This window comes from Mus caroli, unplaced genomic scaffold (genome assembly GCF_978045245.1).
Source record: "Mus caroli unplaced genomic scaffold, Mus_caroli_1 scaffold_15, whole genome shotgun sequence".
In the NCBI taxonomy this organism is placed as follows: Eukaryota; Metazoa; Chordata; class Mammalia; order Rodentia; family Muridae; genus Mus; species Mus caroli.
This window is the reverse complement of record NW_028227270.1, coordinates 105,498,050-105,522,830: the sequence shown is the minus strand read 5'-3', so window position 1 is coordinate 105,522,830 and position 24,781 is coordinate 105,498,050. Positions and strand designations below refer to the sequence as shown.

The following is a 24,781-nucleotide window of genomic DNA, read 5'->3' as shown; positions in this document are numbered from 1 at the left end:
ATTCAGGACGGTATTGCTGATCACTTATTTCTGCCTCTGCTAAAGAACATGTAGGGTATATCCAGATTGCCATTTCTTATGTTCTTGAGCCTGACTTGACAGGTTTAATCAGTGCTGTTTCCCTCAAGTCAGAGCTTAGTGAGAGTCTAAAGGTCCATGCAATCATAACTTTGCTATCATCAGTATGGCTCAACCCAGTCCTTACTGAAGTAAGGCAATGGGTCCCTCCATGAGAATTTTGAAGACCGAATGAGGTTATGATAAGGAGCGAGTTCTGAAACAATCCTCGTCATAGTTTGCTGGAGAACAGACAGTGTTGCTGCTTACACCATGGTGTAACAGTTTATCATGTTAGCCTGCATCAGTGCTCAGATCTGTCTGTGTAGCTAGTGCCTAGAATCCTGGTAGAATCCTGGAGATTGCTTGCATTGCATTTACTAAGAAGCTGTTGGTGAGGACTAGGAAAGCCTGTCCAGAGCATCCGATGTTCTTTCCATGGCCTCAACCATGAATCAGACAAACATTTCCCTGAAGACCTGATATTAAACCAAGAAGGCTTGATCCCTAACAGAAAAGCCTACAAAGTACCTCTCACATCAGGGGAAATAACTAAAAGTATGTCAGTGCCATTCGCCTGCATTATAAGATATAACAATAAATAAAGCGATCGAAGACAATCAAAACAACCAAACAAAATAGGGACAGTTTGGAATAGTAAGTAAAATTTGCTACTTTTATGGGGTTTGTTGTTATTTAATTTTTGCCTTGGATTTTTTATTTGTTTATTTTGTTGTTTGTTTGTTTTAAGATGTCAGTTTTGTTCCTAGTCTCTGGAGCAGGGCCTGGTTTCAGCTTTTTTCTTTCTTTTCCACCCTGCCTGATTTTCTCTCTGTTTCTTGCCTTCACCCTCCCAGGAACAGCCGGAAGGAACAACCCTAGTCAAGGAGGAAGCGGACAAAGATGAAAGCAAGCAGGAGCCTGAAGTCATCTACGAGACAAACTGCCACTGGGAAGGCTGCACCAGAGAGTTCGACACCCAAGATCAGCTTGTGCATGTAAGTGGCTGCTGTGCAGGGACGGACGCAGCTTCCCAAATCAGCGACCTTTGCATGAGGGCAGCGGCTCTGACCCTGCGCGGAGTCAAGTTTCTTAGCTGGCAGCACTGAGAACTGGAGGGGGCTTTATGATTTTCTGAGAATAAAGGAAACCCTGAGCCATGGTGCTTGACCTGTTCAGTCAGCTAAAGCTTAGTGTAAAATTCAATAAAGTCTTCAATAGAGAGCGTAATGACTCTGATCCTGTAAGCCAGAAAACACTATTTTGAGTTAGAGGCTTTGATGGTTATTGAGTAATAGTAAGCTGGACATGAATTATTATTAACCTTTTAACTAAGTTTGATTCCCCTTCCAGGACTCAGTAACAATATAAAAATATTACAAAAACAGATGGGTCCTTTTACAGACCTCAACGTTTAAGGAGCCTCCTATTATTGTATGTAGCAATGTAGCACTTTATTTTTGACCTGAAGGCAACATTGTGGATTAAAGCTTGCATGGAAACAATTGTGTTTAATGATGGAAACCCCACAGTAGTCACGTTATGACACCATTCCTTCTCTTACCAAACCAAGGCCAGATATCTTTTCCTCACTCTCGAGTGTTATTTCTGATGAATACCCATAGCTCCTTTGCTGTGTCTTAGTCATGCTTGGCACAAACTCAGATGCCAGTGGAGCATTCTAGCCATATAAGACCAGGATCAACTGACATGGCATTTAGAGTGTCTGGAATAAGAAGATATAGGCTGAGATGACATCTCTACAGAAGCGCAGTGCCCTGTTACGGCCCTAAGGATGATTGTACCAAATAGGACAGTTTCTTATGATTGAGCATCTCTATAGTGCAGTGGTTCTCAATCTTCCTAATGCTGTGAACGCTTTCTTCATGTTGCCATAATCTCCCCAACCACAAAATCATTTTGTTGCTGTCTCATAACTGTAATTTTTCTATTGTTATGAATTGTAATGTAAATATCTGACGTGCAACCCCACAAAGGGCTTGTGCCCTACAAGTTGAGAACTGCTACTGTAGTGATTGTGTCAAGTCTAGCACACCAGATTACGAAAAACTTGATATACAGAATGTTAGATTTCACCTCTTACCAGCAGGACCTCACTTCTCTTTAAATCATGCCTCTTTGTATATGTGTAAATAGAAATATAGATTTCTCAAGTACAGCCAAAAAAGTAAGTCAAATGTTTTTAATTAATGTGTATTTTCAGGTTTTTCCACACATGAAATTTGATGGTTTTTTTTTTCTTTTCCTTCCTCTTTGGTTTTATTCGAGGACTAATTTTAGGCTAAGTCTGGCTTAATGACTCTTTATTTGTGCTGACTGCTTTAATGGAAAGCACAAAGGCCTTGTAATACTAAGAGGAGAAGTTAGATCGCCTTTCCCATGAGGAAGTATTCTCAAAGAGTACCATATGCCAGGAACATTACCAGTGAGGATGAGGGCTAGGGTAGCACCTGAACCTTATCACTACCTAACTGATACCAAGACCTGTTGGGTTTAGGGGTTTTTCCCCTTTTTTATGTTGTAAAAGCATTGTAAAGGCAGTGGCTATTGTAGTTATTTTATATAATCTCAATGCCAAGATTCCTGTAATGTCTCAGTAGATTTGAATCATTTCTGTGAGAAGGGTGCTGATGCTACCAGTTGAATGACCATGGTGTTGACAGTTAAGTGGAGCCCATCTTCACTCATGACAGCACACATACAGCAGTTTGTTAAGATTCTAAATCACAGAGAGGAGATTGATGTCTCTGGGTTTAGTCACGACCCAGTGTGGTACCTTTATGACCTTAATTTTAGTCTAAACTGAATTACAAGAGTAAGCCAACTGAATTAAGTGAGTTAAACATTATAGCTTGCAAAACCTGTGGTTCCCATCTGAAGGGTAGAAATTCCACACGTGTGCAATTCAGTTGCTTGTACACTGCCCATGCTATGTGCTATGCTGTCCTGCCCTGGGTGCTGCTGGATGCAATAGTGGTGATCCTGGGTAAAATAGGTGCTTTGTTTTTTTTTTTGTTTGGTTGGTTTTTTTGTTTTGTTTTTTTTTTTTTTTATTAAAGTAACAGGTATTTCAAGTCTACCTAATTACTTTGGTGAGAGATGGAATATATACCAGTTTTTAAGGAAAGATGGAAGCCTTAACTGTTTTGGTTTTTGCCACCTTCCTTAGAGTGCAGACATTTTCTTATTAGTTGGATTTTCATGCCACATACAACCAAGCGGCAAGGTGTTAAACCATTCTGCTGCTCTGCCTTATTTATAGCCATGACCCATTCTTTCCCCCCTCTTACAGTTAATAGAAAGATTCATGATTCTTCATGGTTGTCTATCTAGTGTCTGACAGTCCCGACTGCCTGCTAAAGCAAGTCACTATCTATAATTGATATCCTGCCGTGGAATAGGGTGCTGGCTGCAATTGAAGGGCTTTGCTGAAAGCCCTTAAATCCTGACAAGTTCTCCCCTTGTTCTGCTTCAGTCGCTGAGCTGCAAGGTTGGAATTCCAGAGCTATTTGAAGTTGGTGCAAAAGAGAGACATGTGTTTCACATTAGCAAATCGCAAAGTTGAAGAAGGGAATTAGGAACTGGCTGACTTTCCCTGCCAGTACTCTCCCTTCTAGTGCAGTGCGTGCCGTGTTCTAGGGGAAAGATTACCTCCTCTATTACATCTGAACAGATACACAGAATATGGCCTTTCCTCCTCTTCCTTTTTATTTAAAGCACCTTTCCTTTCCCAAATGGATGTTATTCTAGATGTGCTGCAGCCAGGATCTGTTATCACAGTGATTCATAATTAACTTTATCTCACAGCAAGATAATTGTAGCTGGTCCTAGTTGCTCTTAAGTTAGTATTAAATTTTCAACAAATTTACTTTTATTACCAGAAACTAGGAAAATGTACATGTATTTCTGTTCACCAGGATTTTGTTATATTTTGACTCTTTCTTGGTACCGGTTAAAATAGAAAGCAACAAAAGCACAAGAAGAATATGTAGTAAAAAGTTAATTACAAGTACTTTTGATTGATTGATTGTATTTCTGATAAATTTGTCAAGATCCAAACCTGATTTCTGAAAGACACATATTGTGATGTTTCAGGGTAAGCTGAAATCCCACATTTCTGTTCAGGTTTGAATTTGCCAGATTCTACTGTTGTGCATTATGTTACAGAGGACCTGTGTGTAAATGTGCTTCTGAAGTTGGGCTGTGTCAGTTCCCGGAGTATTTGCCCCAGCCTTTACTGTTTCTTACTTAACTCAGCCTGTGTCATGGAAAGAGGCTCCACCTACCTTCTAGACTTTGCTCAGCTCAGCTTCTTTCTTCGAATTTTGTCCTAAAAGTGACTCTACCCTTGACTTTTGGTGGTGGAGACAATCGAAATCCTCATAGCGTGAAGCTCAAGGTTGTCTTGCATTCTCTGAAACCTGAAGGATTCAGTGGTCAGTGACACTGAGTTTATGTCAAAGTGTACATTTTAGAGTGGCCTTAGCACTGCTCCCTTGGCTCCCTGTGCTTGTAAGCATCATTGTTGAAATCCGAAAGAAGAAAATCAGAGCAGTCACTGTTCACCTTGTCCAGCTTCAACTATGACACTGTCACTCTTCAACAGATCCACAAACACTTAAAACACTGCCTTTAAACAAATCTCCTGTAGTCTTGTTTAGTGATTAATACATACAAGGTCTTTCCCAACAGTCTACAGAAAGTAAAAATAGTTCTTAGCAGTTTTGTTCTCCAACGTAATTTCTAGGAACATGCCCCAGGATGGCGGTGCCTTGGCAACGATGGATGGTCACGGTATCTTAAAACTGAACTTCAGACAGGAAATGGATTTATAATAACATATGACTTCAGCTGGGTGGCATTTCAGTAAATGTGATCCTCCTTCTGCATCTTTAAAGCATGGTGTCACTTTTTTTTTCTTTTTGTAGAATGATTAACCACCTACCTGGATTACAAATGCTTTTATATGCTGCAAATTTTGATCTTCAAAAGCATGCTAAAGTTCTCTCCTAATCACTTTTGCTGCTGATTAGAAACAAATTCTGTCCATTTGCAGCATAAAAATCAAGAGCTTTCATTTTAATATCAGAGGTTCAGGTGTATAATTGTATCTATAAACACACAGGAATGTTTGATGTGAATATATTGTTTTCATAGTAAATCCCTAATCCTAAATTTGCATTTCATGTCCCTTGTCTAACTTTTATCACTGTACTAAGTTGCATTGAACATCTTTACCTAATAGAAAATTGGGTTTAAGATGTGAGAATGGTCTCAGATGTGAGGTAGGGATGGATTGGTTTCATGTCTAAAATTTAAAACGAGCAAGTAGAGATTTTGATCTTATTTCCTTCTACCTGTAGTTGCTAGTTCGTTTTCCTATTCTAATTATTTGGAAATGAGGCATGTAAACTATAGAATAAAAACGACAAACATCAAAGTCACTCTGCAATGATTTTTGCCTTAAGGGTCGTGTTTTTTGTGAAGCTCTTGTCTAAATTTCACCTGCAGAAAGCATTTACATCTAAATATATCTAAGAGATTGTGTTGAAGGAGCAGGGAATGAGGGCTGTGTGTGTTAAAGCAACCCCAAGCCCCAACTAGATTCTCAGTAGCAGCCTCACCCCAGCCCTGATTCAGAATGCTGTCCCAGACACCACTTGACCCTTTCAGACATTATTTTCTCACTTATCAGAGTGTGAAAGAGTCGTGAAAATAAATACTGTCCCAGATGTCCAAGGCCAAGCAGAGATCACATTCAGTGGACCCTGTGAGAAACAGACATCGAGTCTAAATGAGGCAATTCCACCTCTTGTGTGTTTTTTGAAGGCTGAGTTGGGGAGGACAGAGCGATGAATCTGTTGGTCTTGGGGTTCCTGTGTGCATTCTAAGGCTCTTCTTATATTAATTGTTGCTAGACTTGGACTATATGAGCGAGGGAGTGCCACATCCTACTCGGTCCCAGCACTGGCATGGGCTCATTAAACAGGCTGCTTGGACTCTTAAAAACTGATCCACCCTGTTGGGAAATATAGCTTCAACAACATAAAACTGTTAGTTTCACGTATCATAAAAATTGCTTTCAATATAATGTTAGTGATTCTTCTTATAAAAGAGAAAAATATAGTGCTATTTCAAAGTTGTTATAGCAGTGAAGAAGCCTGCTTTAGATGGCTCTTAGGTGGTCTCCAGGTAGGGATACCAGCATGAAATTAGGATCTAAAAGTTGTGGAACCAACCCCCAGTTCCCAAAGCCTCCTCAGAGAAGCTGAATGGGCTTTAGGCCCCTACCTCTTAGTACCTGTGTGCTGCTAACCTTTAGAGGCTCTCTGTGGGTTCCAGGGTTCTGGAATGCTCTTCAAGGCTCTCCTTAAGGTACAGCAATCATTGTCTGCTGCAGACACTATCCTACCTGCTGTAAGATGTTGAAAAGCATTCTTCCCACTGAATGCCTGTAACACCTCATCCCCCAACTGGGATAACCAGAATTTTCTCTATATATTATCAGCTGTACCCTGAAACACAAAGTGGCCGCTATTTGTACCCTTCCACTTACAGTGTTGATAAAAGTTATTCCTACTTTGGAATGTTAGGATTAAGCAGGAAGGATGGCTGACCTGTTGTTTGTTTTTGTTTTTTAATCTCTGGCAAAAAAAAAAAGAAGAAGAAGAACCAAAGATAACAAAATCTACATGTGGGCTGCTGAGGGGTGAGGTGTAGTATCTGTGTATACACTGGCAGAGCTTCTTGGAAATTACACTTTTAGCAAGGTTGATCACTCACTAGTCTTCAGCATGACCCATTGCCAGCCGAGCCTTTCTTCTCTGTGAAAAATGCCCAACTCATTTTTTTCCTGCAGACCCAAGGAAGTTGCTTAGACTCCAGCCTCTGAAATCTCTGCAAGTGAGGTTGGAGATCATGTGCCTGCTTTGACATAAGCCAGTTCTAGGAACAGGAAGCCATTTCTATTGTAAAGACTTTGAAGATTCAGGGACATTTATGTTTTTCTGAGGTTAGCCAAATACTGCCATCAATGAGTTATTCTTTTCTACAACAATTAATGTCAGCAAGAAAATGTAAGAGCCTTATCCTCAAAAGACTATATATAGGACAAGGCCTTAACCTTCAACCAGTCTGCTCCTCCCCTACCTTTCCAGGTCACAGGAGGCAATTCTAAGAACTGCAGATAGATGGTAGAGATGGTAGAGATGTTGTTCCTAAATCTGCCCCAACTTGATTTCTTCCATTACCTACAGCTTAATTCCCATTTCTCATCTTTAAAGCTGTCGTAGTATTTAACTTATTTTGTTCATTTTCTAGTTTGACTTTGTTTGGGAGTTTTGGATAAGGTGGACTAGTTCAAGTACTTTGGGTAGTAGTGTTTATTCAGACAAGGAAATTGAATCTATTGGAGTTAGAGTTAATAAACTCAAGTAAACTGAATGGCGAGGCCAAGGAAATCTTTCATTTGTGTTTCATTAAATAGAAATAATAAGTAGTCCACTAATTCAGTATCACATGCTCCCGGTATAGGATCCTTCCCACAAACATATTCTACCCCCTGGTGACCACTGCAAATTGTAAGTAGTCTCTAGAAGGAAAAGGCTACATGAGTGTCAGACCTGGAGAGCTGAGACTGACATACTCACCTTAGTTTCTGAGTTTTCGGGTAAGACCACAGGGCAGATTATTTTGAAGTACTATGCACATAAGCTCAGGAAGTTAGGGAAAGAAAGCAGAGGTGCTAAGGAATAAATGAAAGGTCTTGTAGAGATACGATATAAACATTGTCTTGAACAAACAACAAGTCAACTCAAACAGGGAAAGACTGAAGTAGTAAGGTGGTTAGTGTTCTATGTTAGAATAGCAGGAAGGAGTTCACAGTGGAGTGTTACCCATTTTACCCATACATATTCCTAATGCACTAAGAGGCTGGGTTCCTTGGTTTAGGAATACAATGCCAGAATGGTTTATTATATGCATCTTGGGCAAAGAGTGGCAAGCATCATTCTTCATAAGGAGTGGGAGAGTAGGAGCGGGAGTTGAGACCAAGGAACAAGGGGAAGGGGTTGTTGGAGGAAGAAAGTCTTGAGTTGAAATGAGCTTTGCAAAGCCTTGGTAGCTGTCCCTGCACTGAAGCAGCCAAGGTTGTGGAGTCAGAAGTAGTGCCTACAGAAGGGACTATTTAAAATTCCTTGTAAAATCTTAGTTTAGAGATATTTCACAATTCCAGGCAGCTAATATGGTTGTTACAAGTGGCAGTCAAAAAAAGTCACCAGAAAGCTGGTTTTACACACGAACTAAGTCCTCATCTTTGGTTTGTGCTTATTACTTAGGGATCTTGAGATTCTGTTTTGGTTTGGTTTGAGATTGGTTTATCAGGGATTGGAAGAGAGAATGACATTTGTTGAACTTCCAGAAGCTACCTCCTATCTCGAGTCACGTCTTCAGTGTCAGTAGGGGTTTATGAGGATTATTTATTTATTTCATTGTTCAATGTTTCTCTTCGTGGTGCACTTTATTTTCCAGTTTGCACTTAGAGCCTTGAGTTCTCCAAAAGTCTTATGTTACTGCACAGGACTTTGTTTATGTCTCTTAATGACACATCATCTCCCTATATGCCACCTTGCTTTTTGTTTGATACAAAGTGGTGCTCCCATATTCTAGAGAGCAGGACATGACACACAGCAAAGTGGCCCTGGCTTATGAGAAACGGGTCTTCCTTGTGGCTCTCACACCGTGCTCAGCACAGCTTCCATAGCAAGGTAAAGTAGTCAAGGCACAAAGGAAACACAGCCTAATGGTACTCCTCCTTGTGTTTAGCAGAGATAAACTTCAGCGGAGTCTCAGTGCTGAGCCATTTGGCTTCTGGCAGCAGCTTTAATTGGTAAAATGCAGATTTGATTTTATTTTTCTTGATCAGGAGGGGATTATTCTGTTATCAGTGCAGAGCATCTTATTTCAAGATGAAAAGCCTTTACGGAATTACAGATGCCAGTGCTTGTACAAAGGTTTTGTTGGCGATTGACAACTCAAAGAGAAAGTATGATTTATTAGCCTATAATGGCTAACCCTAAGCAATGGTCTAGGTCTACAGATTGTGAAATTGCTTATGTGAACTGCCTTTTTATGCCACTCATGCCCGGGGTTACGCAAATAAATGTAGAGTCTGCACTACACAGAATGTCCTAAGAGAGGAAGAAAGAAATGAAAGTGGGGGTGGGGAAAAAGGTGGTTTCTAATATCCATCTTGGTGGTGCCTTTTACAGTAGTTTGGCTGATAAGCCTGCAGAGGAAAGATTAATAACGAGGCTTGTCGCTATCAGTACCTGTTTGTCGATTCTCTGTAACAGGGCTGTCTGTCCAGCATGGAAATTATTGATTAAATAAAAATTGCTATTAGATTGTGATGTGATCCATAATCACAAACAATGGTGGACATTCCTCTTTCAGATCTTCAGCCATGCATCAAGTTGTTGCCTTTCCCCCTTTGCCGTAATTTATATTGTGCTGACATTTGGACTCATTAGGTTTATCCTTTCTGCTTGAAGCACAAGCAGGGTGACTGCTGGAAGAGGGGGAGGAGGAGCCAGACGAGGACCGGCCGGGGCAGAAACCTGGCTGCTGTGTTCTCAGGGGTAGCATGGGAGCTACTTAAACTTGCTTTTTCTACCCCCTTCGACCAGGAAAAAAAATTCATATAGGTATATAGGTATGTAAACTAAGTATAGAAATCAATACGTACTCACAGGAAATCATAAATTTATATTAAGACAATCCCTTGATACACATATAATTTTATCATTTACTAAACAAGGAAGCAAATTTGCATGCTGATGAGATAGATATTTATTTGCATGATAAATTCAGTTTGCTGAATATTTGAAACTTAAAGGATGTAGAATGTCTTCAACATTTGATATTTTGAATCTTTAATCATCATTCATGAGAATTCTACTTTGCATAACCCTATAGAACAGAATGACTTAAGTTTTGTTCAGGGGCGACTTAGACATTGTTGGAAATTCTGCCTAATCCAAAGCCAAATTTACTTAGTGATATTTGTATGCAATTTGAGTTAGCAATTTAAACAGGATTTTAAAAAATCAAATATTCTAGCATAATAAATATTACAAAGCTAATAGAAATTTACTGAGAATGATAGTAGAAAAATATTCTGAAAGTTTTTGCTATTTAGAAATAAACCATTCTATTTGTATAGGAAGAAACTTTTGCATGTATCTAATTTGTAATGTTCTATACTCACCATATGAGAAAAGGTGGTATGTACACTGTGTGGGGTGGTATGGCCATGTGCTGTGCTCAGAACCAAGGCTGCAGTAAAATCTCATGACGGGATTTGGATGACCACTGTCAGAAACACTTGAGATTCATTATGTTTTACCTTGAATTAATTTTTGATAATTTCAGGTTACAAAACATTTTGCTATTGCTGATATTTTATGACTCTCTCATTTAACTTAGACGTTCAGCTGGGAATGTGTGAAGACTGGAGTAAGAGAGAACAGTGCCCACTGCCTTGCCCACTGCTGGGCTCAGTTCAGACCTTACATATATTCAAATATTAGGCACCCATCACAACTATTGATGTCCACCATGTTATCAGCACACCCCCAAGATGGGTGTATCTACCAGGGACCTCTTGTCCCACTCTCCTTAGCCCCTAAAAACACAGAATATACTTTCTATTTCTATGAATATTTATTCTGGGTATTTTATTTAAATTGATTTATGTAATATGTGGTTGCTGTGTCTGTTTTGTTTGTTTGTTTGGGGTTTGGTTTTGATTGTTTTAATGTAGAATAAAGTTTGCAAGGCTTATATGTGCCATGGCCTATATCAGTGCTTCATTCCTCCAATCGACCCATTAATATTTCTTCATATCGCTCCAAACAGTTTATCTTGATGTAATTGGTCGAGATAAACATAAGTGTTTCAAATGTTTGACTAATGTGAAGTTATGAATATATTGAAGCAAGTTTTTTATTTTCAATTATTTTTGGCAATAGCCCTCACAGTGGGAATTACCTCTAAGAACTGCCAAATAAATGGCAATTTTTAATCACCCTGTGTTGGCTCCTGCTTTTTGGGTGGCGATACTTCCAGGGTCATTAGCCTCTGAGATGTATTTTCCAGTTTACCTCCCTGGGCCACACAGTCTGGGCAGTGGGCCAGGTTAATTGTAAGGCACCTGTATCGATGCTGCCATCTATGAGTTTCCAGACATCATTCAGCATAAATCTCAATACATCCACCATGGCCACTTCTCCAAAAACAGTGTTGAGCTACATCAAAGAAATGCAAATATAGTATTCAAAGTATTAGATATAGTGGGAGGAGACAAATAGAACAGTAGAATGACAATTTTTTTTTCTAAATGGTAATTTGTGTGAGGGGCCAGGGGTGGCAGAGTTCAGGCTCTGGTCAGTAGAAATGACTATAGCTTGCAGAAGCTAGACTTATGTGTGTCCCTCAATGAACTCTAATTTTTAGTCCTCCCAAGAACAATGAAGTCTAGAAGTCCCCTTACTTGATCATGGGTGGTTTAATGCTGATGAATTCTCCATTCATACACAAACCATCTTTTATTAATATTTATTTTTTTAGTAATCATTTTATTCATAAATGATATCCCATTTCCTGGTTACCCTTCCACACACACCCCATCCTATGTCCCCTGTCCCTGCTCCCCTTTGCCTCTATGAAGGTGCTCCTCCACCCACTTACCTACTCCCACCTCACCCCTCTAGCATCCCCCTATGCTGGGGCATCAAACCTCTGTCCCCTCCCATTGATGCCAGATAGGGCTATCCTCTGCTACATATGTATCTGGAGTCCTGGCTCCTTCCATGTATACTCTTTGGTTGGTAGTTTAGTCCCTGGGAGCTCTGTGTGGTCCTCTAAGTTGATATTGTTCTTCATAAGGGGTTGCAATCACCTTCAGTGTCTTCAGTCCTTCCCTTAGCTATTGGGGTCCTCAGGCTCCATCCAATGGTTGGCTGTGAGTATTTGCATCTGTATTGGTCAGGTGCTGGTAGAACTGCTCAGGGGACAGCCACATCAGGCTCCTGTCAGCAAGTGCTTCTTGGCATTAGCAATAATGTCAGGGTTTAGTGTCTGAAGATGGAATGGATCCGAAGGTGGGGTGGTCTCTGGGTGGCCTTTTCTTCCATCTTTGTTTCATGTTTTGTCTCTGTTTTTTCCTTTGGACAGGAAAATTTCTGGGTTAAAAATTTTGAGATGCCTGCATGGCCCCATCCCTCAACTGGGGGCCGTGCCTATTTATTGGAGGTGGTCTCTGCAGGTTCTGCCTCCCCTTTGTTGGGTATTTAGGCTAGAGTCATAGCCATTGGGTCCTGGGAGCCTCTTGCTTCCCTGGAGTCTGGGGCTTTCTAGTGGCTACCCCAGCTCCCCATCCCCCACTGTTACAAGTTTCAATTCAATTTCCTGACCCTCTGTACTTCTGTCCCTTCCAATACCTGTTTCTGCCCACCGCCTTTTTTTTTTCTTCTCCCCTCCTTTCTCCTTCCCAGGTCCCTCCATCCCTATACCTCCTGTGATTATTTTGTTTCCCATTCTATGTACAATTAATGCATCTGCGCCTCAGTCTTCCATCTTAAACTCCATGTGGTCTGTGGGTTGTATCTTGGGTATCCGAGCTTTTTTTTTTTTTTTTTGGGCTAATACCCACATATCAGAGAGTACACACCATGTGTGTTCTTTTATGTCTGGGTTACCTCACTCAGGATGTTACTTTTTAGTTCTATCCACTTGCCTGCAAATTTCATGAAGTCATTGGTTTTTATAGTTGATAGTACTCCATTGTGTAAATGTACCACATTTTATATCAGCTTGTTGACCTTTTTGAGTTCTGTGGACTGTATCTTGGTTATTCTGTACTTGTTTGTTTGTTTGTTTGTTTGATTGGCTAACAACTGTTTTTTTAACTTGACCCTCTGCCCTATATTACTAGGCAATGAGATACCCACCTAAACTAGCTAGTGTGATTCTCAATCATGGAAACAGAAGTATACCATCTGAATCATATTCAGATAATTTCTAGAAAACTGCACACAGTCTAGCAGCTCACGTTAAGCTTATGTTGGCTTACAGTTATTGGGTGTGTTAAAGAAAGCCAAAGCCCTGAAAAAAAGTCTCTTGTAAGCTGTTTACATGCCTGTGTTCCAATGAGGAAGAGACAAGCATTTGTTTCGTTTTATTATATCCCCAGTAGCTTCTGATCTCAAGATTCTCCATTCCTATTCGCCTCTGTGTTATTATGAGTAATTCCTAGTAAGTTAAGCAGAGGAGGTTGTGCTGTTCATACAGGAGGGCCCTCGAGTGCCTGGGAAAGAACTTCAGTGCTCTGAGATGTTTGCTGCTCCTCCTGTCTCGTAGCCACCTCCACTCCACTTTTTTCCTTTACTTTTTAATGTTGATTTACCCTACTCTAGACTTTACAGATGGAAACTTCTGTTGGAAATGTTTTTAGAAATCAGACTTATACCCCAAGGATTTAACTTGAATAACTTAAATGTTGTGTCCTGTGAGCCTTTCAAAAATTAATACATTTAGAATACTCAAAAAAGAGGTTACAGTGTGGGTAAGAGTCTCAAATTATGGGACTTCCATATAATATATTTAGTCTTACACAATTCTTTCTATCACTTTTCCTTTTCAAAGTACAATTCTTATTGGAGTGTGCCTCAGCCTTGCTTTTGTATTTATTCAAACACAGTCAGAATTAGACTTTAGCGCTGCTGAATTTGTTCTCATCTGTTCTATGTATAATAATGTTGGGTTTTTCGCAAGTGCCATGACATGGCAAACCAGAGTTAACCCCTGATAGAGTACTGATAACAGACCAAAGACAATTAATCAGCAGAGTCTATCTTATAACCAGGTGAGGTTCTCGGGGCCACTCACTGACAGGGGTCTAGGTGAAAAGGTAATTGCAGGAGCATGGTTGACTAAAGAGATTGGCATCACTAAAAACATGGGGTGGCAACTCAGATTGCATCCTTGGATCTGAGTACAAAGCTCAGCCAGACAGTCTCTTCCTAGCAGCTTTGGAAGGGGCCATGTTCATACCACACCTTTCACTGGCTCTTTGAGTCTTTCTAAGTTTCACTTAGTTCTTGAGTATGCACCTTCCTCTTTGTTCCAGGGAGGAATGTTTCAGTTCTGAGCACATAGACATCCAACAAGCATATGCATGCACTTTGGTGCCCTCTCTCTCCGTTTATTTCTGTTCTTTCCCTTTGTGTGTTCATATGATGCATGCCCATGTGTGCATGTGTGTGGAGGCCTGACATCAAAGTCAAACTTGGATATCATCCACCAGCTAGGCTAGGCTGGCTGACCTGTAAGATCCCAAAAGATCCCAAAGTTCCACCAATCACTTCCCCTTAGTGTTGAAATTGCAAGCAAGTATCACTTCACTGAGTTTTTTACATGGGTTCTGGAGACTGAACTCTTCGGCTTCTCGTTTGCATGGTAATGACTCACTGGAGCTGTTTCTGAACCCTTCCCTACCTCCCCTTTTGTACCTCCCTTTCTTCCTCCTAAATTTCTTCCTATCCTCATTTTCTTAATAATTTCCTTCTGTCATTTTCTGTCCTCTGGACAGAGCTAGGCTTTCTCTGGTCCTATTAGTGTACCTGTAATGGCTAAATGCCCTTCATTTTCCTCCTTTCTTTTCTGGATCATAGGATAAAAATGAATGTATAAAAGTTTTGTTTTGAGGTAGATTAGAGATAAGAACTTTTTGTAGACTGCCTTCGAAACCCCTGTGACACTTCTGAGCATCATAAAAGAACTGATGTCACCATCACTTGTACATTCAATGTGCTCATATCATCAGGAATCTCTGAAAAAAATCAGAATCTTAGAAATTGAGAAATGAAAGATTTAAATAACTTTTTTTTTTCCAGGCAGAGTCTCACCATGTAGCCAAGGCTGGTCCCAAACTCAGACCTCTATCTGCCTTTGCCTCCTGAATACTAGGATTAAGGATCCAGGTACCTCTAGATGCTGAGAAAGTCTGACCAGCACTAGGTAGTTGTTTACTTGGCAGCCCACTTCTGGGGTCCTACAAGTGTTAGAGATGTGTTCCCTAACACATGGTGAGCCATGTTTCTTTGGATTAACATTTCCTGGTTTGGACCCTAACCTGGACAGTAAGCAGTTTTAGTCCCTTTTGGATTTTCTCATGACCAATCCTGAAAATTTATGTAAGAATACAGATGAATGCTCACATATAGCATATGTAAAGGAATAATGAAGCTAACAAGTTTTTAAATTAAACGATTTATACTTTGAATTTGTCTGTTAAGCTGCCATGACTATGGAGGCCAGAACTGATAGAACATTTGTCTTCTTCCCAAAGTTCTATACAAAAGACTAGGAGTCACCTCTCCTTCTAAACCATATTGCACTCTGAAAAGTTTTCTAGATTCTGGCTTCTTTACACCCTTCACTGTCTTCCAGTCATCAGTCCTTGGTCTTTGGGCACACCTGATGCAGACCATGGCAGTTGGCTTTCTGTTCTGCTTAATGAGGAGCTCCCAGTCTCAGGTGTCTGAGGGTGTATCTCTGCTCCTGCCCTTTCTGTCTGCTTGGTTTTAGTGAGGTTCATGGCTAGCCTATGTGCAATCTGCATTGCAGCTGACAACTCATGCTTGGCTGCTGTGCTGTCGTGAGGAAGGAGGCAGGTTGTGCCAGATGGTAATTAGTATTGGCTTCTTCTCAATGCTGCATTAACTCTAATGAGCTGTCAGCTGACCTGCCCAGGGTGGTAAGTTTGTTTTCTACCCAACATACCTCCTCCCCCAGCAGGAGACTTAGATTAGTGCTCAAGCTTGGACAGGGGCATTTCTTGGCAGAGGCTAATGGTAGAAATGCTCTGTAGATTTTGAATACACAGTTTCCTCAGGTCCTATCTGAGACAGGATCCTTGAACTAGCCTGCACCTCCATGCATTGTCCTCCCTAGGGTCCTGGTCACAAATGATGCTCACTAGTACAGTGGTGATTAGATGCCTCTGAGTCCCACCCTAAACCAGTTCAGAGAGACTGGGACCCAGTACCTTGGACATTCCAGGGCATACAAATCTGGGAACACCTGCCCTTACTAGGTCTCTAAACTCAGGTAAGGATCAAGAACCACAGGCACTTACTATCAAGCCTCAAGGCTGCCTCTTGGAAAACTTGTGTTCTGAGAACTTATGGCAAAGATATTGTAGCAAAATCTGTCTGCTATATAATTCAGAGTCCCAACCACTTGACAAAGACCCTCTCCCTCTCCCTCTCCCTCTCCCTCTCCCTCTCCCTCTCCCTCTCCCTCTCCCTCTCCCTCTCCCTCTCCCTCCCAGTGTGTGTGTGTGTGTGTGTGTGTGTGTGTGTGTGTGTGTGTGTGTGTTGCAGGAATTGAACCTGGGACCTCCAGCATGACAGGCGGATGCAATGTACTTATTACAGAGTTTCATCTATGAGTAAAGGGTGGGACACTAAGTTCCTTGTGGCTAAAAGCAAACAAACAACAGCAACAATGACAAAACACACACAATTTAGTTCTTAGAGATGTAACCATTTCACTGGGATGACCATGTTGAACTTGGGATTATGACATGAGAATGACCTAAAGTATCCTCCCTCCTGTTCCAAACACTCCCTATTCTTCCACTTTCCTTCTTCAACTTTTCTTACAAAATGGGGTCCCCTTCCTGATTCTGGCTTTAGACTTTAAAACTAGAGATGATTAGGAAAGATAATTTGAAAAGAAATCTAGATCCATAGAAAATAAATATTAGTATTTGACTCTATCCTTTCTGCCCGACACAGTGGCTCTTGGAAGGTCACTGGACAGGAATAAATGGACAGAACAAGGCGTGTACTGACCCTGGCCTTTTTCTAACCATTGGACATTGACTGCTTCCCAATGCATGCCTAAAAGTAGCTCTTTTCTCTCTCCACACCCTCCAAGACCCTGAGGAGGCTAGTCCTAGAGGCTCTGATTGTAGCTTCCACTCTCAACAACCATTGGAAATCACCTATAGGGCATAGTTTAAGACTCCGGTATAAATATGAAATGCTTCTCCTGGGGGTGACTTCTTAGCTTTTTTGCACCATCTCCCTGTCTGTCCCAGAAAGAAGCCATGTAGTGGCCATTCTTGGGTCATTCCTGCTGTTTCTCTGGTGGAGGGCATGTTAATGTAGCAGATACTTAGAGATATGTTGGAGACCTTGGTGTTCAGGATCTGACTTGGGTTCAGAGCTCTGGATACCCCTGGAGTGCTCCATTCCATCACACTCGTGACTTTTTTCAGACTTGTAATTTGGCTATTGGGATCAAGTGGTTCGTTTGTACTTCTAAAATGCTTTAAAGCCACTGGCCTCTGTGGATGCATTTAAATACAGCCAGTTGGCTCCAATTTGCTGGAAATTTCTTTTCAAAATGTTTAATTGCGGTAGAGTGTAAAGTTTAAGAGGATTTAGGGGGAGTAATTAAACATATGCAATTAATGAACTGTATGATGACTTTTCCTATTAATTTTTACAACCCAAATATTTTTTCTTGCATATCCTTTTGGGCCAGTGGGTCTCTTCACTGTTAACTAAGGCATCAAGGCCATGCCCTATCTGGGAGCTGGGCACTTGCCCTTCCCGCTGTATTTGATCATCTCACAGTAAAGATCTTTACCGACCACCAGTGCTGATAACATATCCCAGGGTGTCCTGAGCAGCCTTGGAAAACATCCATCATGTCCTCTTCCAAATTAGAATAGCATGAAATTACAATTTTGATTTAGTGCTATATTTCCAGGGCTAGAACTAGTCTGGTGGACAGTGGGTATATACATGTTGGTAAGTGAATAAGTGTGTCTTAGGTAGGGTTGTCATTGCTATAATGAAACACCATGAATAGAAGCAAATTGGAGAGGAGAATGTTTGTTCTACTCAAATCTACAGGTAACAGCCCATCACTGAGGGAAGCCAGGGCAGAACTCAGACAGGACAGGAACACAAGCAACCCAGGAGCCTGGAGGCAGGAGGCTATGGAGGCTGCTTACTGGCTTGCTCACGCTGCTCGCCTGTAGAACTCAAGACCATCGACCCGGGCATGGCACCACACACAATGGTCTAGGTGCTCCCCCAGCAATCACCGACTAAGAAAATGCCCTACGTGCTTGCCTACAGCCCAGTCTCACGGAGGCATTAACTTAATTGAGGTTTGTCCTCTCAGATGACTTTAGCTTGTATCAAGCTGACATGAAACTCTCCAACACATAGTGGCTACTGATTTTTCTTAATGCTTTGGATAGGCAAGTATACTCATGTTTGAAATTAGGATAAAGAGTTATTTTTATCCATGTAGCATTTGGTCACCTAATAAGTCATCTGTCCATTGTTAAAATGGACTTTAAAACTCCATGTAAGGGGAACATGATACTGACATGCAGATTAGAGCCCTTAAAGCAGGAGTTCTCAACCTTCCTAACACTGTGACACTTTAATACAGTTTCTCATGTTGTGGTGACCCCCAACCATAAATGTATTTATTGATACTTTATAACTGTAATTTTGCTACTGTTACAATTCATAATTGAAATATCTGACCCTTGTGGGGGTCCTGACCCACAGGTTGATAATGGCCGCCTTAAAGAGACCACACTCACTCATGCATTAAATACAGGGCAAGTTAGGAGACTAAAACCATAGCAACTAAGAAACACTGAACCTTTTTGAGTTTTGTGTCATGTTTTGTAACTTCAATTCTAGCAGATCTAATGCCCTCTGTTGCCTCCATGAGCCTCAGGGAAACACATCAATGCAGCCCAGACATTCTAAGTTCGTCGTTTTACTTTTAAAAAATTTTTGAGATTATAATGTAATTATAGTGTTTCTCCCTTTCCTCCCTCCAAAGCCTCCTTATGCCTCTCCTTGCTCTCTGATAAATTCATGGTCTCTGTGGTCATTAATTGTTACTGCATGCATATAGGATAGGAAGCTCAAGAACCCCAAAGACAAACCTATGCTAGTTCATTTCTCACCACTGTCAATCAGGCTACATAAATCCTGAAATTAGAAGGCAAACTGTTCATTGCAATAGTGATAGTCATGAGTAAAGTAGCCTGCTGAGCTGGGCCAAGTGCCAATGTGGAAGGAGACAGTGGTGAACTGTAGAGACATGGGTTAACACTAGTACTTATTTCATGTTTACTTGATCTGTGAACTTCGTTGTTTTTGGAGACAGGGTTTCACTGTGTAGCCCTGGTACTCACTTTGTAGACCAGGTTGGTCTCGAACTCACAGAGGTATGCCTGACCCTGGCCCTGGCCCTGACCCTGACCCTGGCCCTGGCCCTGACCCTGACCCTGACCCTGCCCAAGTGCTGGGATTAACAGCATGAGGTGCTACCACCTGGCCTGATCTATAATTTTGAAACACTTGATTTAGCAGCCGAACTCCTTATCGCTAGTGTAGATTGACAGTGCCCTCATGCTTTGTTCAAAATGATTATCTTTTTGTTTGACCAACCGTATGGTATCTATGCACCATAACATGCTTTCAAGTAGGAGAAATAAAGTTTGATATTTATCTACACATCTATTTTCATGATCTGTTTTTGAGAATTGGGGCTATCCGATTGACATATACATTTATAATTAGTGTGATGGCTTCAGCCATAACTGCCCTATTTTAGAATGGATCTCTTACCACACACTGACTTGCTATGGAGCCAAGAATGACCTCCATCTCCTAGAATACTGAGATTTCACACACACACATCACATCTATGCTTGCTTTATGCAGCTTTAGGCATAGAATCCAGTGCTGTCTGTATGTTAGGTATGCACTCCACCAGCTGAGCTAAATCCCCAACCCCTGGCTATAATCACTTAATCCTTGTCATTTAGATTTTTTTTTCCTCAACATTTTTCACTATTAGAACTAATTAACATCTTTGTCTAAAATGTTTGTTCCTAATGTTTATTGTTCCCTTCTGCTATAATCTTTAAAGCAAAATAACTGTTAATTAGTGGTAGTGTTATTTTAACTAAGATTAAATGAATATTCCACTGGGATTTTGCCTGGAGTTTTATTCAAGTCTTAAATTAAAAGAGAATCAACACTCCTTCTTATCTTCCTTTCTGGCTGTTTCTGTTTCTGGTTGTTTAGATTCTTTAGAAAGAGTAACGCAAGGTGGCCTCACACTCAGTAAGGAGCTGTGGAGGACTTTGAACTCCTGATCCTTGTACATCTGCCTCTCAAGTGCTGGAATCATGAGAGAGAGAGCCATCACGCCTGCCTACTGCCTTTCCCTTAGAAGTAATTTATGTTTTTTTATTTGCCACTTTCTGGTCATGAAGAGGTTGGTTGGTTGGTTGGTTTTTGTTCTTGTTTTACTTTGTATATTTTTTATAGCTGGTGTTTTGTTTATTGTGTGTGTACAGTGATAATACTAAATTATCTTCTCTGGTTCTGTATTTTATTACCTTAAAATTTATAACATAAATATAAATCTATTATTTTTATGTGATGAGGCTTATCTTTTTTTGAATAAACACATACTTATTATGGTATAGAATAGGGTTCTTAGAATGTGTGTGTGTGTGTAGGGTAGGTTCCATTAATAGGATTCAACTATGTTTTTAATTTGGTTTTAATGGGAATACTTTGGACATTTAATTTTATATAATGTTTACTGTTCATTTAAGATAATACTGGCACATGTAAATGAAGCACTCTTGTATATATTGCTAAGAAAATTCTAAGTGTTTTATGCCAAATGATTGGTTTTCATATAAACTTGCCATCTAAGGAGATGGAGGTCAGAAGATAATAGGAGAAAGCCAATTTGTCCTACTTTGTAGGTCCCAGGAGGCAAATTCAGATGGGCAGTCTTGGTGGCAAAATCCTTTACCTGCTGAGCTATTTTTATGGCTTCTATATTTCTTTGTCTTCCTCTCCCACTCCCCTGTGCCCTATCTCCCTCCATATCATGCCCTTCCTCTCTTTAATGTTCTATATTATGTTTATAGTACTTTGTCTGGTGAGCTTTACATAGCAAAATAAAATTGTGTTTCATAAGTGTTTGAATAGCATTCCAATAAAACTATTTTGTTCAAGAGCTTTTGGGAAATACAAAATCTTCAATAACTTTCTTTTAAATTTGTTTTTAGAACTTTTGTTTTCCAATGTTGTAAAAGATCCCCGATGTTATTGAGATGTTCAGTTCAGTGTTATCAGGCTGTGGTTGTTTAGATTCATTAGATGCCTGCTGTCTTCTTAATTTTACTGTTTTGTTTTCTATTTTGCTTCATACTTTCTCTCATTTGTTTAAGTATATCAGAAGTCTTTTTATTGTCCCCAAAATGTTTTTAAATTAGCTATTAATTCTATTATATATAAGTTTTAATTGGTGTCATTAAAAAGTAGTTCTTTTTTAATGTATTTAATTTTTTATTCTTTAATCCTTTCTACTGTCCAATATTCATCCCCCTCTTGATCTCCCCCCATCCACGACCACTCCCTGTCCCATAAATCCTCTCCCCATCTCCAAGAAGAATGTTCCAACACCCCCACCTTCTCCCCACCAGACCTCCCCACTACCTGTGGCCTCAAGTCTCTCTCAAGGGTTAGGTGCATCTTCTCTCACTGAGGCCAGATCAGGCAGTCCTCTGCTGTATATGTGTCAGGGGTATGTATATGTTGCCTGGTTGGTGCCTCAGTGTCTGAGAGATCTAGGGGGGTCCAGGTCAGTTGAGACTGCTGATTGGGGCTACCCTCCTCCTCAGCTTCTTTCAGCTTTTTCCCAACTCAACCACAGGGGTCCCCAGCTTCTATCCATTTGTTGGGTGCTAGTATCAGTAACGTCTGACTTTTTCAGCTGCTTGTTGGGCCTCTCAGAGGGTCTGCAATCACACCACAGCATCAGTAATAGTGTCAGGACCCTGGACCTCCCCTTGAGCTGGATCCCAATTTGGGCCTGTCACTAGACCTCCTTTCTCTCATGCTCTTCTCCATTTTTGCCATTTTCTCGTGCATTTCTCCATTTCCTGACATTCCTTCAGACAAGAAAAATTCTGGGCCAGAGCTTTTGACTGTGCTATGTCAACCCCATCCCTCCACTTGATATCCTGTCCCTCCACTGAAGGTGGACTCTACAAGTTCCCTCTCCCCACTGTAAAGCACTTTGTCCAAGCTCCCTCCCTTTGAGTCCTGAGAGTCTCTCACCTCCCAAGTCTCCAGTGCATTCTAAAGGGTCCTCCCACTTCCTGCCTTGGGAGGTTGCCTGTTTCCATTCTTTCTGCTGGCCCTCAGGACTTCCGTCCTATTTCTGCTCCCCCAATACCTGATCATGTTCCCCCACTTCCCCTCCCTTTCCCCTCTCCCTCTCTCTGCCCCCTGTGACTGCTTTCTTCTCCCTCCCAAGTGGGACTGAGGCATCTTCACTTGGGTCCTTTGGCTTATTTACCTTCTTGAGTTCTGGGGATTGTATCCTGAGTATTCTGTACTTTTTTGGCTAACATCCACTTATTAGTGAGAACACACCATTTCATGTCCTTTTGGGTCTGAATTACCTCACTCAGGATGATATTTTCTAGTTCCATCCATTTGCCGGCAAAACTCAGGATGTCCTCATTCTTAATAGCTAAATAGTACTCCATTGTATAAATGAACCACATTTTCTGTATACATACTTCTGTTTTGGGACACCTAGGTTGTTTCCAGTTTCTGGCTATCACAAATAAGGCCACCACGAACATAGTGGAACATGTGCTCCTATGGCATGGTGGGGCATCTTTTGGGTATATGCCCAAGAGTGGTGTAGCTGGTCTTCAAGTAGATCTATTTCCAGATTTCCAAGGAACGTCCAGATTGATTTCCAGAGCAGTTTTACCAGTTTGCAATCCCACCAGCAAGGGAGTTTTCTTCCGCTGAACCTTTTCCTTCTTTACAGTATTATATTAACATTAGTTTTATATATATATATATATATATATATATATATATATATATATATATATGTATCCATGTATACACACATGTAGCCTGCTGAGTCCCTATAGTGTTGCTCATAGGTATGTTTTTGGGCTAACCACTTGATATGAGATTGCCAGTTAGAGAGCTTATTCATGGAGAAGAGAAACTCTCCCTCTCTCAGCAGTCAATAACTTCCTGTAGTTCTTCGTGTAGGGGTGGGGTCCATGAAGCTTCCCCATCCACATGTGCGTAACCACTGATACTGCCATCATTCTCTTCTTGTTTAGGCAGCTGTACTGCTGAGAGAGTTCATAGATACATCTTTCCTTGTACCATGAAAGACACAATCACATAGCAGAGATACTGGTCCATTATGTCCTCAATATCTTCAAAGAGTTAAACGTTTTATTGTATATCTTTTGTCTCCTTCCTTAAGTTTATTTCTAGTCATTTGTTTTTCTCTGACGATATTGTGAATAGGAGTGATCCCATGATATCTTTCTCATCATGCTTGTTGGTGATGCTTAGAAGGGCTACTGATTCTTGTTTAAGTTGAGTTTGTATTCTGATCTTTTGCTCAAATTGCTGATCATTTCTAGAAGTTCCCTGGCAGAATTTTTGGGATCTTTTATGCATAATATCATATGATTTGCAAATAAGAATGATGTGACTTCTTCTTTTCCTATTTTTATCCCTTTAATATCCTTTTCTTGTCTTAATTGCTAGAGGTGGTTGAAAAAGAATGAGGATAATGATTGGCCTGGTCTCAATCCTGATTTACTTCAGATTTTTCACCATTTAGGATGATGATGTGGGCTTGTCATATATACTCTGTTACTCTAGTCCTGCTTTCTCTTAAGACATCATCTTTGATTTTTGCTAAAATGTTTTCTACATCTGTTGAGGTGACTGTTTAATTTTTGCCTTTAAGTCCACCTATATGATTCATTACATTTATTGATTTATGTATGTTGTACCATCATCTATCCCTGTATCTACTGGATAAAGCCAACTTGACCATAGTGGATGGTCTTTTTAAAAATGGTATGCCTATATTCTCTTCAAGTATTATTTTTTTAGTTTTTTATTTTTTAAGATTTATTAATTTTATATATATCAGTGCATTGTCACTGTCTTCAGACATACCAGAAGAGAGCATCACATACCATTACAGGTGGTTGTGAGCAACCATGTGGTTTTTGGGAATTAAACTCAGGACCTCTGGAAGAGCAGTCAGTGCTTTTAACTGCTGAGCCATCTCTCCAGCTTCTGTGCAAGTATTATTAAATTTATCTTCATCAGTGATACTGGTCTGTGGTAGTTGGTTTGTTTGTTGTGATTTTTAAGACCAAGTCTCTCTAGATAGCCCTGGCTTTCCTGGAACTCACTATATAGACCAGGGTGTCCTGTAACTTACAGAGATCTTAGTATCTCTGCCTCCTCAGTGCTGGGATTAAAGACATGTGTTACCAGGTCCACATTGTGTTCCTTCTATTTCTTTCTTCTTAAAAAAATAATTTTAAAAGTATGGTTGTAAATCTTTTTTAAGTAGTAGAAGTTTGTTATGAATCTCTCTGAGATTTTTTTATTTGTTTTGTTTTTGTCTTAGAAGACAGTGTTTCAATTTCCTTATTTGTTATGGGTCTGTTTAGGTTGTTGATCTTTTCTGGGTTTAACTTTGAGGATTAGGATGC

General features: G+C 40.5%; 1 protein-coding gene across 1 annotated transcript in view; it reads left to right on the top strand.

Annotated features, from left to right (window-relative positions):
* The window catches only part of Gli3 (GLI family zinc finger 3), a 266,310-nt gene that overhangs the window by 197,275 nt on the left and 44,254 nt on the right, over positions 1–24,781 (top strand). Inside the window, exon 10 of the mRNA XM_021180371.3 lies at positions 915–1,055. Within this exon, the coding sequence (XP_021036030.1) occupies positions 915–1,055 (141 nt within the window). The remainder of the gene's footprint in view (positions 1–914; positions 1,056–24,781) is intronic.